The sequence below is a fragment of the Cololabis saira genome, chromosome 2 (genome assembly GCF_033807715.1).
Source record: "Cololabis saira isolate AMF1-May2022 chromosome 2, fColSai1.1, whole genome shotgun sequence".
NCBI classification, from domain to species: Eukaryota; Metazoa; Chordata; class Actinopteri; order Beloniformes; family Belonidae; genus Cololabis; species Cololabis saira.
This window is the reverse complement of record NC_084588.1, coordinates 8231266-8246725: the sequence shown is the minus strand read 5'-3', so window position 1 is coordinate 8246725 and position 15460 is coordinate 8231266. Positions and strand designations below refer to the sequence as shown.

The 15460-nt window shown below is 43.1% G+C and overlaps 3 protein-coding genes across 8 annotated transcripts in view; 2 read left to right on the top strand and 1 right to left on the bottom strand.

Annotated features, from left to right (window-relative positions):
* The window catches only part of zgc:162297 (uncharacterized protein LOC555865 homolog), a 33012-nt gene extending 25877 nt beyond the window's left edge, over nucleotides 1-7135 (top strand). Inside the window, 1 exon segment of the mRNA XM_061737166.1 lies at nucleotides 6540-7135. Coding sequence (XP_061593150.1) covers nucleotides 6540-6730 — 191 coding nt within the window. The 3' untranslated portion in view covers nucleotides 6731-7135.
* si:ch211-260e23.9 (uncharacterized protein LOC555795 homolog) lies at nucleotides 6793-11241 on the bottom strand. Its single transcript, XM_061737179.1, has 4 exons — nucleotides 11103-11241; nucleotides 9240-9383; nucleotides 9013-9154; nucleotides 6793-7669 (listed from the first exon to the last, which is right to left on the bottom strand). The coding sequence occupies exons 2-4, from the start codon at nucleotides 9361-9363 to the stop codon at nucleotides 7453-7455; spliced, it is 483 nt and encodes a 160-aa protein (XP_061593163.1). The 5' UTR covers nucleotides 9364-9383; nucleotides 11103-11241; the 3' UTR covers nucleotides 6793-7452.
* On the top strand, nucleotides 11157-15265 carry LOC133457837 (protein C19orf12 homolog). 6 transcript variants are annotated; one of them, XM_061737207.1, is made up of 3 exons: nucleotides 11157-11457; nucleotides 13482-13685; nucleotides 14137-15265. In XM_061737207.1, the coding sequence occupies exons 2-3, from the start codon at nucleotides 13526-13528 to the stop codon at nucleotides 14400-14402; spliced, it is 426 nt and encodes a 141-aa protein (XP_061593191.1). In that variant the 5' UTR covers nucleotides 11157-11457; nucleotides 13482-13525; the 3' UTR covers nucleotides 14403-15265. The 6 variants fall into 6 exon arrangements, with proteins under 6 accessions (XP_061593191.1, XP_061593175.1, XP_061593199.1 ...); XM_061737191.1 differs by lacking the exon at nucleotides 11157-11457 and adding an exon at nucleotides 11660-11843; XM_061737215.1 differs by lacking the exon at nucleotides 11157-11457 and adding an exon at nucleotides 11872-12265 and having other exon boundaries at nucleotides 13485-13685.
* The last annotated feature ends 195 nt before the right edge of the window (nucleotides 15266-15460 follow it).

Below are 15460 nucleotides of genomic sequence, written 5' to 3'. Positions count from 1 at the left end.
TCTTCCTCTTTGTTGCTACCAAGGTTGGGTTAGCTTCATTAGTGCATTTGGGTGCTGTGTGCCCATCTTCCCCACAGCGAAAACAATACCATGGGCGGGGCCTATTGAGTGGTCTGTTTTCTGAAGCAAGTGGAGGCAAAGATGACCGGGGGTCTGGTTTTGGCTGTGAAGTCATTTTGTTTGTGTTCAAAGGTGTTTCACTTTTGCTCTTGTTTATGGTTGCTAATTGAGCAACTTGTGCCTGTAGCTCAGCAATTTGCTTCTTCAATTGCTCTGCCTCAGCTGTCACCTCGTGCTCTGAACAAGCACATGCACTTTGTACTTGGGACCACACGCGCTGTTTGGGACCACCTGGTGGTTGCTTAGAGGCACCGAGGTGTTTTTTCATGCGCATTGCTTTATTAGCATGTTTGTCTTCGTCTGTACGAAGCTGGAGTAACAGTTCGGCAAAAGAAGGTGGCCGCTTTAACTTTTGCTCAAGTTGGAGGTCTGAGATTAAAGCGTCATCCCAACAGCCTCTGCAAAATTGCTTTAACAAATGCCTGTCAAACTCATCGGCGGAGACTCCGCCCCTCCTCATAGCAGTACTTAGCACGACTTGAAGTCGGTGGAGGTAGTTCGAGGGATTCTCACCAGCATTCTGCAGTGTGCTCAGAAATCTAGCAAACAGCTCGTCTCCATCCTCCACTGTGCCATAAGCGGAGTCAAGGAGCTGAAGGTATGCTAACGGTGATGCTTGGGACCCAAGGTGTTTGATAAAATCAGAGGCTGGGGGTAGCAAGCTCTCTACAATTTTGCGGGATCGGTTTAAGTCAAATAGAGTTGGGTCTGTTAAAAGAAGTTCCACACTTGACCGCCAAGTTTCATAGTCTGCCTCATTATTTGGTCGTGGCAATCTACCAGAAAAGGCACGGATGCGGGAGCTAGCATAGTGGTAGGATGGGGCTTCATCCTGCCTAACAATATGTTCCACCACAACCTTCTGTACCTCAGGTGGGTTCATATCACTAGCGGTTAAGTGTGCATATGGTGATTTGACACATGGTGGCCCTTTGGTCAGGTTTTGCTCTGATGCGGTTGAGTAGACTGAGGTAGGAACATTCAATGTTGGCATAGGGATTGTGGTAAAAGTGGGGGCAACACTAGTTGCACTGAGAAGTGGCAACACAGAATCTGGACTAGGTGCTTGGCTCACATCCCTATCACCCCCTCCTGAAGGCACACTTTCTGCAGAGGTAGCAGTTAAACTACTAAGCTTTGTCAACTCTTCTTGCAAAACAAGTTCAAATGATTTCCCTGTCATCTTAGCAATGGTGTGTAACTCAGTAAGATAACTCTTAGTGGCGCTTTGACTAACAGCCGGGGGATAAACACTAGCAAGTGCACGGACCTGGAATGTTACATCAGGTTGAGTGGGACTTTTGTATGTAAGTGGCAGTATAGGAGTGAGGCTTTGCATTGCAGTACCAAACGAGAACTCAATTATCGCACTGTGACGAAACTCTGAGCCTGGTTCATCTATGCGAAGAACTCTGTTAATAGAGCCATGACTTTCTAAATAGCTCTGAAGCTCATTATCTACCTCAGTCCAGGTCAACCCACTAACAATAGCAGAATTAGGAATTTTCACTGCTTCACGTGTCACTACATCCATCTTAATGATAAGGCAGATTTCAATCAAACGAATTACCACTTAGCTCTGCTCTACACTGAGCAACAGAAGAAAAAAAATACATAAATGGGCTTACTAATTATCTAACTGCTCCTGGCTGGCTCGCCAAATTTCTGTAACACACACTTCAATATAGAAGTGATTAATCTGGAACTTAGTTTTATATATTTAAAGATTAGGTTCGGCTACTGGAGCAGAAAAGATAATTAATGAGGCCACACAACAAACTTAGTTCAAGCACCTGTATTAAACAGTCCAAACAAAAACAGTGGACAACACAAATATGATCATCAAAATAAACACAGTGAAAGCTGGGCCCAGATCACTAAATAAATGATAAAAAAACAAAATACACCCCCGGGGGATTTTTAGTCAGTCACTGTGGTGCAACTCCACACCACAGAAATGTGGGTTCTGATGTCCTCCCAGAGTATGCAGAAGGATGGTAAGTGCAGTTTTATCCTACCACCTAGCAGGATCAGCAAAGTTCAGGCAGTCCAGAGGAAATCAAACTCTCCCAATCAGCAGACATCCGTGGGTCCTGGTACAGTTGGCTCGCCACCTCTGGACTGGATCAGCACGCAGGATCATACATCCAACAAAAAAACCTGACCTGCATAACAGTCAGAGTAATTTTCAAAATACATCTAACTTTCCATCACAGTGGTTAGCTTACATTTTTTTACTGTTTGGTTTAACAGTGTAAACATAAAATAATAAAACAAACCAAAAGTGACGCAAAAGGTTTTCTTACCAAAGGAATCAGTAAACGGGCTCTCCTGACGTCTCAAAATGGCGACGGCGCACCGCCGACACACTACAGAACAAAGCGCCTTTTTTTTCAGTGCATTGTATTGTGCATTTTAGTTTCATTTGGTGCACGAAGGCACATAAAAAAAACACTCTACAATATATATATATAACCAGTGTCACTTAAACAGCGTCACGTACATCGAATTAAGAGCACTGCTCACAACACAACGGCCGCCATTAAAGTTTTACAGCCATGAATTTCTCATTTACAAACAGTCAAACTCACCCAGAAGAATCCAAATACACACAAAAACATCTTCACGGAACAGGGTTCGCTTCACTGGTGGTTATCCAGGTCTATCTGACAAGTTTCTGAACAAAGAAAAATATCACCTCCGTGTTTCTCACGTCTTTCTTTCCAAATCGTCTTTTTCAGAGACGGCGGAGTTTTTTTCTTCCACTTCCGGGAATTTCAAAATAAGATGCATGTTTTCTTTTTAATAAAACTCACATTACATTAATTTTTTTTCACATGCTCGAGAACATTTGTATCTCAACAGTAAATATTTATATGACCTGGGTTACATCAGACTAACTACATCAGAAACATCGGTAGTGTGACAGGGCAGGTCGTACAGCAGATGCCAGATTATTGATATGTTTATACTTATTTTGTTGACATGTCTTGCCTAAATCATTTGGATCATCACACTGCAAACTTAACTCGCAAAACTTCCCAAAAAGTACTGTAACCCACACCAGAGGTCCCGTATGAACCATTCCTACATCTAAAAGGTGTTATGATGACTCTTATGGCACAGTCCTGGGGTCCTGGTCCCCCCAGGGTGAAGATCACTGGTCTAACTGCAGTGTTGTGCATGAACGAGTTCAAATGAACACGTTCGTCGAACATGTTCATTTCTGTGAGAACGTTGAACTGAACACAACATATTTACAAATAAAGAACTTGAACTTGTTCATTCTGCAGATCACGAACTGGAACTTGAACTGTTCAGATTATGTGAGTTTCAGCTTCACTGTTTAGGTCCAATTATTACGGAATCCTCCTTCTCATTTCACCAGCGGGTGGCGCACATTTAAAATACTCGACGAGATGACGACTTCACACTACATTACCCAAAATGCAGTGCACACACTAGTATAGCAACGGGCTCCAGCTCCATAGCAACGGAGGCCTGAGCCTGGTGCATCTTTACATGACCAGTGAAGAGAGAGATGATGCAGACGCTTATGATTATCTGCGGGAATTTTACACATCGTCTCTCAAAGAGTCTGACGGTTCAAATTTTAAACGTCATGTGGAGTTAAAGCATCCGTCCAGTGTGAGAAAATATCTGCCAAGTCCTTGACAATCAAAAAAAGTCATCAGGAAAGACCAAGAAGACCCAACAGCCCCAAACCACCCCAGTCCCACTGCTGCTGCTTCAGGGTTGATTTACCAGCATCAGGTAGACAAACTGATAATGGACGACATTGTTGGAGAATTACAGCCTCTGAGTAAAGTTGAAAAGCCACTACGACAAACATGATCGTATACAGTGAACAGTTTAGTTTAGTTTCCCCTAAAAATATTGAAATGAACTGAATTTGAACTAGTTCAAAATGAAAATGGTGAACCATGAACGTGAACTGTTCATTTTTAAACTATGTGAACTGAACTTTGAACTAGTTCATCAGAAGTGTGAACTTGCACAACACTAGTCTCTCAAGAACTAGTCTCTCACGGCAGATTTGTGCAGATCTGCTGAGGCCAACTGGGTCTGGACTGGGACCACACCCCCCTCGCATCAACACCAGCTCTCTATTTTAAGCCAAGCATCCGACTCGACATCCAATACTGTAAAGTTTACTGAGCGGTCCCACGGTCCAGGTTTGATACGTGCTGGAACACAGGGACAGGCCCGCACTCGTCCCAGTCTCCCCGACACTCACGTGTGCTGGTCCTTATCGCCAGAGACACGCAGACACCCCGACCCGCCGGCGGGAGCTCACATGCCAGCGAGCTGGTCCACAGTTCACCTACTGCATCTCAGCCTCGCCACGTTATCAGGACACCCATCAGCGTGATGGGTGATAACCACCCTGGGCTAGGATGGCAGATGGAGTTTAATGCATTTCATTGGACCTCTGTGAAGTGCAAGAAACCAGTTTGAGATGGTTAGAGCTTAGCAGCATGCTATGTTATCCTGCTGGATGTGGAGATGAAAGTGATATGTTACATGTCCTTGAATAATGTTTGATTTTTTTTTTTTATCTGTGCTGTATTTATTTGTATCAAGGGACTGCAGATGCAAATTAACCTAAGGCTAACTCTGTTTTTAATTGCACATGGTCCCTCTCAAATAAAATTTAAGTAAATAAGTAAAAGCATGTTCAAATGTGCCCTAAAAACACGTCCTCCCTCACCGTTACACCACCACCTCCACCCTGGACCTTTGATACGAGCAGGATGGATCCCTGCTCTTGTGCTGTTTACCCCACATCTGAATGAATGAATGAATGAAAACCTTTATTGTCCCTGTAGGGAGATTCGGTTTGTCAGCCAGCAACAGAACAGTTTAAGAAGAGTTAAAATAAGAGTGCTGCTTATGAAATGACCCCACTGAGTGTCACGGCAGACACCAGGAGTAATCCCAACTTCCAACACTTTGGTGAAGCCTTGCCGATGGTAGCCCCGGCTCCCTGTTCCTGGTCCCGCTGCAGCCTGCCTGCTTCAGCTGTTGACATGTGGCGCCTTCAGATGTGGCTCTGTAATGCTGTAATGAATCCAGACCTGGATACGGATCTGTGGTACAAACCCAGCAGATCAGCAGTTTCTGAAATACTCAGCCCGGGCTGCCTGGCACTAACAGCCACCTTCTGGCCACCTTCTCCCCCCTGTGGTCAATTTGATCTTCATCAGGGGTTTTTGTTGTGTTTGGGATCAGCGTAGCCTCTCTGGACCTTTCTGGACCTCTCTGACCGTGTTGTCTGAGATCAGCGTAGCTTGTTTGCATGACCAGGATTTTCTTAGTTGTTCTCATTTCTTCTCCACTGCTGCCCAAATAAAACATAATGGATTGTAGCCATTGAATGTATTGAACATTGTACCCTTCTTGTCATGATGCATTGTGGGATACATTGAGTGCACTGTGAAAGGTATAACAATTCTCACTATGGTGCTTTTTTTTACTTGCCATTGTTTCTTTTATAATTGCTCGGGGGTCAAGTTCTGGGTAAATAAAATAGTTCTTACAGCGCAAAATGGCACGCACACTAAATAGTGCACTATTGAATAGGGATGGGAATTGATGACATTTTTATGATTCCTATTCCATTTTGATTCTGCTTAACGATTTGGTTCTTTATCGATTCCCTTATTGATTCTCACTTCGGAAAAAAAGGACAACAATGAGGCAAACTGCATTTATATGATTGGCAGCGTTCCTTAGTTAATTAGTTTCCAGCAATATTATTAGCCAAGGACATGCTAACGTTGCTGCTGCTGCTGCTGCTGGGCTGAGAATGACTGACATTAGTCCAGAGTGGATCGAAAAAGCAACATCCATTGATTGTTATTGCTGCTGTGCAGAAATGTTTTTGCATGTTGGTAGTATTTCCTCCCTTTAATGAAATATTCACTTAGCAAGTATTTCAAGTTGCCCTGTTGTCTCTTTTTTACTGAAATGTAACCAGACTATTGAGCGTTTGTATTGCTTGGGCGCCATGTTTACTACTGACTGCTGGCTTATGCAACGTGTGTAATGACATCGTTCGTTCCCACTGGAATTGAAAAGGGAATCGTTTGCAAAATTTGCAAACGATTCCAAGGAATTGAAACACTGGGAACCAGTTCCAAACAAGAACCGGTTCTCGATTCCCATCCTTACTATTGAGTGAGGTGAGGGAGGTTTGTGCCACAGCTGGATGCAGAGTTTCTGTCATGTGACTGGTGTTGATGTCAAGCAGCTGAACAGCCAATCACATGGCTGCTAAGGAGAGGCCTACTGCGTCTCTTTCTTTCATTTTGAGTGTAAACGTTTACATTAAGTGGGTCAGATCGTAACGTGTGTGTTTGTGTAAACGTGCTTCCTCCCTCCTCTGCTTCTCATAGCCGTCTCCCAGTCTGTGAGAATCCCGGTGCTGATTGGTTCTGGGGTGACGCACGACAACGTGGAGCGCTACCTCGATGCCAACGCCGTGATCATCGGCTCCCACTTCAAGCACGGCGGCCACTGGGCCGGCGCCGTGGACCCGGACCGGGTCCGGACCTTCATGGAGAAGATGAGAAGCCTTCGACAGTGACAACCAGATCAGTTCAGAAACATGTTTGTGCAGAAACATTAAAAACACCTGCAGCCTCTCAATTAAGAAAACAAGTTTTATTCACATTTTTTTTAATGCATTTCATAAAGACACAAATAAAAAGTATATTTAAGTAAAGTACAACTGGTGTAACATGACAAAAGAGTGTTTGCTGAAAAGTACAAAAAGAGTTTATTCCATGAAGCCAAGAAGGTTCACTTGATGTTTTCACACAGCATTAATAATATACAGGCCGATACACGCGTGTACGTTTGCAGGAGGCCGAGCCGCGACCTGACGTGACGCGTGCATCACACTACAATAAAAGTAACATCCAGCTTTTAACTTAATATTGAAACACTGCTGTTTTCTGTAAAAGCACATAACTCCAACACCTAAAATATTCACTCATTACTACTCTACTCTCAGTTCATCCCTGCAGGCAAGCAACACATGTGGTATTTAACGGTTTCTATGTTTATTTTTTTACGTAACGCTCCCAACCCAGCGAGCCAGCGGCGGTTCGTTGTTTTCAGGTACAAGCCGCCTGCATCCAATTGCTGAAACAAACTGTATTTTTGTCGCACGGCACACGCGCCCTGCCGGGGTTGCACAACCAGCTGAGTGAGGTGAAACGATGAAGACCTGAGGGTGTGGAAGCCAGGGCCGTGTGCTCGTCTCTGGGCTGAGGTGAGTCCCCCCCGGGGGGGGGCGGCGGCTGCTCAGCAGCTGTACAGGCGCTGGCAGGGCTGCTTGAAGTAGCCGAGCCGCCTCTCGCCCGGGGAGCGGCACTTGGCCAGGTTCTGCCGCTGCAGCGCGCCGCGGCTCAGCTTCCTCCGCTCGGCCTGGCTCCGGGCCCTCTGCACGGCCAGCAGCTGGACGCCGCACGGCAGGGGCACCCCGAGGTGCCAGGAGACGAGGCGCCGCACCGCCACCGGCCTGCACAGACACAACACAGGTCAGACATTCATCACTCAATACCAGACTGTAACTGATCTCTCCTGTGTGAAAGTCCCGGCTCGTCTGTCGCGGGTGTAAAAATAACAATATTTGTATATAACACCCGTCTATATTAATAACATGGACACGCAGATCTATTGATTTGGCATCTGATGTTCTGAGCTTTCAACATGAGCCAGAGGAGTCACTGGCTAGTACATGAAATGGTGATTCATGTGTCTATCTTGCAGTATATCGTGTCTAAGGTGCTCGTGTTTCACGCTAAATGTGGGTCAGCTTGTTAGGACTGACCCAATAAGTGTTTTCAAAAGAGCAGAAGGACAGCGGTCCCTACAGGTCCACCACAATCTAGCAAAGACACAACCTTGTCTTTGGAGAACGTCTGTGGTCTCGTAAGACATGAACAACCTCACACTCGGAGAGCAAAACCAGAGGTGTCAAGTAACGAAGTACAAATAATTTGTTACCTTACTTAAGTAGAAATTTTGGTTATCTATACTTCACTGGAGTAATTATTTTTCAGACGACTTTTTACTTTTACTCCTTACATTTTCACACAATTATCTGTACTTTTTACTCCTTACATTTTAAAAACAGCCTCGTTACTCTATTTAATTTCGGCCTTTAAAAAAAACTATCCAGTTAAATTGCTCCATCCGGATAGAGTGAATGTGGTTGTGGTTGTTTCAGATGTTCTTGTCCAGTTTTGTTCTTACATCCGTTCCCTCAGATTCCTGCAACTAAACTTGGATGTACATTCCAATAAAGGTTAGGATAAATGATAACATGCCTCTGAAGTTTGACTTTTTGCACCATTACAATACTTATAGGCAACTAGTCATCATATCTCCTGCTCTCTGAAACACATGTTAATGCTCAATAGTACACATATATTCTTTAATATTCTTGCATTCTTTAATATATTTGCATTATACTAAGATACATTCATTTTTATTGGCTTTTGTCCTTAATGGCTTTTTTCCCCCTTACATTACTTTTACTTTTACACTTTAAGTAGTTTTGACACCAGTACTTTTATACTTTTACTTGAGTAAAAAACTTGAGTTGATACTTCAACTTCTACAGGAGTATTTTTAAACTCTAGTATCTATACTTCTACCTGAGTAATGAATGTGAATACTGAAGACACCTCTGACCAAAACCATAAACGAAGGTAACATTGCCCGATGTTAACACCTGAAACCCCTATCACTCCTGGACAAAGACGGGCCGGGCTGCAGAGGATGAGGGGTGATGAACAGAGTCCTTGTGTATTTCTGACTCATGTGATCTTATGCTGGAATGTGTGGGTGGAAAGTAACCTGGGGGCATCTTCGTCCTCTGAGACCAGCTCCTCCTCCTCCTCTTCTCCACCCATCCTGCATCTCATCTGGTAGACGGACATGCTGGGGTGCTCGATGAGCAGGTTTTCCAGAGGGTCCACGTCTGATAAAGGTTCATTCTCTGTTTCAAGGTTTGAACAGATTAGTGCGTGTCCCTTCAAAGCAAACCTGGACTGAAATAATCCAAATAAAAATCATTCTCTCACCTGGGAGATGAACAACGACCCACCCTTCCTCCTCAAACTCCATGATCTGGTCGTAAGCGTCGTTTGCCACTTCGGATTCCTCTCCGGCGTTCCCAAGCAGGTGAGAGAGGATCTTGCCGATCATCTTTATGCTTCCGTTGCAATCTGGAATTTAACACCAGAAAGAGTGGACTGCATGAGTGCAAAGAGACAACAAAGTTTGTGTGCTGCGCTGTCACCTCCACGTGACCTGGCTGGTAGCACCGACAGGCTGTTCCTGCACCAGCAGCTGCCCCCGTTACGCCACCACCCGACTGGTGACACTGCTGTGACGTTCGTGCCACGAATTCGACTCAGAACTTCAACAGCTGATCCCACAATGGAATAAAAGGATTGAATTTCCCCGATTGCAGAAATATAATCTGTTGATGCTTGCCATATTTCTCAAGTGGGAACAGACTGTCCCTGTGACCTCTGACTGTTACCCCCACCCAGTTTTATCTGGCACTGAAACATACGGAAATATTTGAGTCTGCATAATTGCTGCTATTTGTGATACAGTAGGTGATTACATAACTTAGACAGTAAACCAGAAATAAATTGTCAAAATACATTAAAGGAGTTTATACAAGAGTACTTAAGATCAACTCAGAGATAAGAGGACTTCATAACTCGGTGTTCAGTGTCCTCTTGCATAAATATGTGTGTTCCCAGGCCTGGGTACAGCGAGTCCCCCCTGCAGCTGTCACCTACACACACGCAGCAGTGCAGCAGTCATTCCCTCCTGCTGCGTGTTTGTCTTCCTGTTGGGTGTGTTTCCATTCCAGATCACTCACTCCAGTCCTCCCAGTAAACATTGGACATTACGTAACCCAGCAGCTCATCAGCGAGCATCCACCAACCCAGACAACACATAATCAGTACTGGAGTTGAGGGGGGATGAGGGGGATGGCATCCCCCCCTGAAATAAAAACAGTCCAAATCATCCCCCCTGTAAAACTGCCACCCCCCCTTTCCATCCCTTATGTCATTTCATCAATGAATGTGGTTTTACTGCTATTTCAACATTTAGAGTCATCACCAGAAAAATAACACCAGAAAAAGAACTTATTTGACAATTTTCACCTGTTTCAAGTACATTTTCACTTGAAATAAGTAGGAAAATCTGCCAGTGGAACAAGATTTATCTTCTTATTACAAGCAAAAAAAATCTTGTTCCACTGGCAGATTTTTCTACTTATTTCAAGTGAAAATCTACTTGAAACAGGGGAAAATTGTTGTTTTTTCCAGTGATGAGTCTTGTTTTAAGTGTAATGAGATTTTTTTTACTAAAATTAGACATTTTAACTAGAAATAAGACAAATATTCTTGTTAAGATTGTGAGTTTTTGCAGTGATCCATGTTACTTATCCTGTGAAGGACAGAGTCATATTGATAAGTTCAGAAAAGTGTTTTTTATTGTTGTGTTTTGATGTATTTGATGTAAGCCCAGTGGATATTTAAAGCTTACAGAAGGCTGCATTTAACTGCTGCTATGTCATTCCTGCAGTATTTCTGCAGGTGTTTTGGTCACTGCTATTATTTGTAATATATTATATTATTTGTAATTAGCACAAATTATCTGTCCCCATATGATAAAATCCACCATCCCCCCTGATTTCTTTTTACAACTCGAGTTCTGCACATAATAATAAGGTAAGTGTGAGATATCACTGTGCTACAACACAGCAATGCTGGTCCACCCAGCCCGGATGAGAAACAGGCAAAGACACTTTAACCTTAAAGCTTTGTTATTCCCAGGAGAGAACAAAGGGAGGGCGAGTTCAAGGCGAAGATAAGGGGAATATTGTTCAAACGTAAGGAAAGCTGTATGGTTTGACTTACCTGGCCAAAAGAAATGATGATTTTCCGAGCACCGAAAGGGTCCAGCTGCTTCTTGTTGTTCCGAGACTGTTTTGATCACAGTGTTGTTTATCGGCGAGACGGGGCGTGGCTCTCCTGTGACGTCACACCGTTCCAGCCAATGAGGCGCGGCCAAGCCGCCGCGTCATAGGCCAACCATCATGTTTGAAAGAGGAAATATGAGGGTTTGTTTTTCATGTCTTTCTACATTTTTGTACAAAGTGTTCATGGTACATAGGGAGTGTACCCATGAATACAAAAAGAGTGAACTGCCAAATGTAATCAAGCACTTACGCAAGGTCACCCGTTCAGGAGGAAAGCGAGTGATCTGTTTTCGGTTAGTGAGCATTTAACTTTAACTCTATCGACATTCTCAGTGGTATATAATATAAAAAAGATCACACATGTCAATATATATGTATTGTTATTTATATATGTATATATATCTATATATCTATATATGATGTATCCAACGTCTGTTACATTTTCCGTTTTTGTTTTATCCCGGATTGAAGTTTGGCGGAGTGAGTTATCTTGTCTCGTTTATACTCTCTGATTATGACAACAGGAAGTAAAGGTCACTCGCTCTTTCACTGCTGATTCTTGTGGTCTTTGCTCATCCTCTATTTTTGCAGTCCATGATCCTAATCATAGCTGTCGATTAGATCTCTTACATATGTAGAATAAAGTGTCCCACTTCGTACATTCAGGGCAGAACTAAAGGTAAGACATGTTTATTATACGAGCTGTGTAGCTGAAGTATTCAACCTGGAAGAAGTCCGAATATTTTTACATTAAAGAAGTCCGAATGTTTTTAGATTTTAAAAAAAAGGTAAACAGACTGGCTTGAGTGTTGTAAGTTCTTGTTGTGAGGAAGTTCAAATGTTCAAATGTGGGTTTCGGTCAGGTTTCGGTTTACGGGAACTGGATCAAAGGGCAGCGCGACTGCTCTCGTCTCGCGAGACTCCGTGAGACTAACTGTCGAGTCAGAGTTGAAGTTTTAAGTTGTAAGAGCATTAATGTCGGCTGTAATTCAAGTCATGCTTTACCAATAACTGTAAAACGTGCCACGAGTCAGTTTATTTGTTGAATTGTGCAGTCTATTAGTTTGAATTTACTGCTGAAACAGACACGTCAAGTTTAAGGTAAGGTATGTTTACCACGTTTTGGTTTCGTTTTAAGCTGACTCAGGGTTGTGTGTATATTAGTTTTGATTTGACCTTGGACTAGGGCTACCACCTTTCAGAAATACAAATAAGGGACTCCCCGATTTCAGCAGCGCAGGAGCCAAAAACAAAGCCCCAAAACTTCTAAACTGCATAAAAATGTGTTTATTTTATATGAAAAAACAAAATGCTTTGATTTAAAGTTTAAAGTGCTTTAATAGCATTGAACTTGCATGACTGTAGAGACAGACAACCATACTAGCAACTGAAATAACCTCCTATGTCCATCAGCCAAGATGTAGAATATAACCTACAGGTGAAGAATATGGTGTAAAAGTTAATTTATTTCAATAATTCAACTAGAATATGGTGTAAAAGTTAATTTATTTCTATAATTCAAGTAGAATATGGTGTAAAAGTTAACTTATTTCAATAATTCAAATTAAAAGGTGAAACTAATATATTACCTAGTCTTATTACATGCAAAGCAAGATATGTTAAACCTTTATTTGTTATAATTTTGATGATGGAATTGTTTATGGATTTCATAAAATATTCTCTAATTTATTTTTTATTTGGGGTTTTCATAAACTGTGAGCCATAATCCTCAAAATCATAACAAATAAAGGCTTGAAATATCTCACTTTGCATGTAGTGGGAAATAATATATTTGTTTCACCTTTAGTTGAATTTACTACGAATGACGTTTTGCAATATATTCAAATTTTCCACCCTTCACCTGTAGATTATGACGTCAATAAATAAGAGCATAATATATGTCCGTATTGGTTCAATACGGAACGCAACTTTTAATTCCCAATTCCCAAGCCCTACCTGGAGGTGAAGCCCGAGTCCTCCCCGCTGTCCGGCACATAGAAAGATCTGGACACAGACGCAGCAGGTCCTGTTGTCCCGCCACAAAGATTTTGCTGGCCTTAATGTTTCCTATGTTTTATTTTGTTCATTATTGTTAAATTTAGTGTTGATGTGTGTGTGACAGACATGTGTATGGGGCATTAATGAAAATACGTGACAAATCGCGTCCCGTATTAGTTCAATACAGGAAGCGGGACGGGGAAAAACATTTTCTCAAATAAAGGACAATTCCGTATTTTATGGGACGGGTGGCAACCCTACCTTGGACTCATCTGGGCCTTGTTGTAGAAGACTGGTCTAAAGTGTGTTTTTCTTGCAGCAGGTTGAGACTGTCCAGCTGTCCAGCTGCAGCTGTGTGCCAGCATGGCCCCCCGGATGGATGATATTATGCGGCTGTGCTGTGAACTGTCCACCCACAACCAGATCAAAGTGGCGGTGAAAGGCTCAGCCAAGGGCGCGGCGGTGGCCGGGGGGGGCGCCTTCGTGGGGGGGCTGCTGGGCGGACCCGTGGGGATCGCTGTAGGTGAGGACTGTTACAGCTGCTCATACATCCATCCATCAATCAATCCATTTATCCATTGATCCATCTGGTCATCCATACATTTTCCATCCATCCATACATTTATCGCTCTATCCATCATGCATCCATCCACCCATCCATCCATACATACTCTGGTCCTCGAAGGCCACTGTCCTGCATGTTTTGGTTTTTTCCATGGTTTATAACACCTGATTCAAATTTAGGGTTGTGACCAATTGGTCATCAAGGTCTGTATGTGACAGCCACTTGTATCAGGGTGTGATTCATCAACACCTTAAACATGCAAGACAGGGGCCCCTCCATCCCTGATCTGCTGGAGTCTATCCCAGCTGTCCAACCAGGGCCACATATACAATCCTTTGTTTGCAAATATTGTTGTAGAAGGAATATGTGGACATCCGGTAAGATCCTGTGTTGTCTGTGTGTCCATCAGGGGCCACCGTGGGCGGGATCTTTGGCGGCTGGATGACCAGCGGTCAGTTCAAGCCTCTACCTCAGATCCTGATGGAGCTGCCATCCAACCAGAAGCAGGAGCTCTTCTCTAACATCATGAGCGTCTTGGGCACCCTGGACTGGACGAACGCAGCGCAGCTCATCGCCCTGGTGATGGGCAACACCATGCTCCAGCAGCAGGTCCTCGCTGCCTTGCTCAGCTTCGTCACCAAGGAGCTCAAAGGAGAGGTGCGCTACAGTGACTGAGATGTGGTGGACCTGCACAAACACAACAACATGCTCTGATCCTGGACTTTGTACCTCAGTAAGGGAAACCTGTGAATAATGACATTTAATGCTGTCACATTTTGCAATGAGATCTTATTTTTTATAACAGAGGGGTGACATTTTAAGAGGAAACTGCCCAAGTATGAAATAATTTTATTAGTAAATCCTCTCCAGCTACACACTGCATCAGGGTGCTTTTATACATCCCTGCTGGTGACTTTAATGTAAAAGAAGCTTTGGAAGCTAATGTGCCTTTGAACATTTGCTCACAAGTTCTCATTTTTAAAATGATAAACTGTAAAAAGCTTTCACCTACAGTAGAACTTATCCCATCTCTGCTCGTTAATTATATCTCTATTGTTTGACCAAGTAATTCAGACTTTGACCCAAATCGAAGATCATAAATTCAGTTGGTTGTTTTTTTGTTGTTGGGTTGAGTTTGTTTCCCACGCTGCTGCTTCTTTCCACGTCATTGATTTTGTTCACCATTCGGTGCTTTATTAACTTGGATGCATTTTTCTTCTGTAGCTCAGTGACTTAGACATTTAAGTTTAGAGTAGGTGCTGGAGGATGTTGGAGCATCAGTGGGAATCTTAAGTGCCAAGGGATAAATCTGTAAAGTAGGAATCCATCTTCTGTACAGAACAGTTTGAAAAGTACAGTCAGTGTACTCGGTGTTTAAAGAAATAGAGGTGTTCCTCATGGTCTGAACTTCCTCTAAACACTGTTTTTTTTTTTTTTTTAAATAATAATTTGCCTCCACTAAACCTCTAAGGCTCTTCTTCTTTTTTTTTTTAAGTCAAACTGTATTTTGAATAAAGAAAAATCTTATTACCTGTGAATGTCAGAGTTTTTCCCTTATTACTGCGCAGAAAGACAGAGTTAGTCCGTAGACCCAACATGTTTTATGACAACGCACCCGTTACAATCATTGTCTGGTGTATTAGAGCTTTAACGTGTGTGGGTGTGGGTGTGGGTGTGGGTGGGTGTGGGTGTGGGTGAGGGTGTGTGTGTGTGTGTGTGTGTGTGTGTGTGAG

Excerpts from the sequence above, each read along its gene's own strand:
- si:ch211-260e23.9 (XM_061737179.1), bottom strand. The coding sequence starts at position 9,363 with ATGATCGGCAAGATCCTCTCTCACCTGCTTGGGAACGCCGGAGAGGAA. Across the intron at positions 9,155-9,239 it reads GGTCGTTGTTCATCTCCCAG|AGAATGAACCTTTATCAGAC; the intron begins GTGAGAGAATGA and ends ACCTTGAAACAG. Across the intron at positions 7,670-9,012 it reads GAGGACGAAGATGCCCCCAG|GCCGGTGGCGGTGCGGCGCC; the intron begins GTTACTTTCCAC and ends GTGTCTGTGCAG.
- LOC133457837 (XM_061737207.1), top strand. The coding sequence starts at position 13,526 with ATGGCCCCCCGGATGGATGATATTATGCGGCTGTGCTGTGAACTGTCC. Across the intron at positions 13,686-14,136 it reads ACCCGTGGGGATCGCTGTAG|GGGCCACCGTGGGCGGGATC; the intron begins GTGAGGACTGTT and ends TGTGTCCATCAG.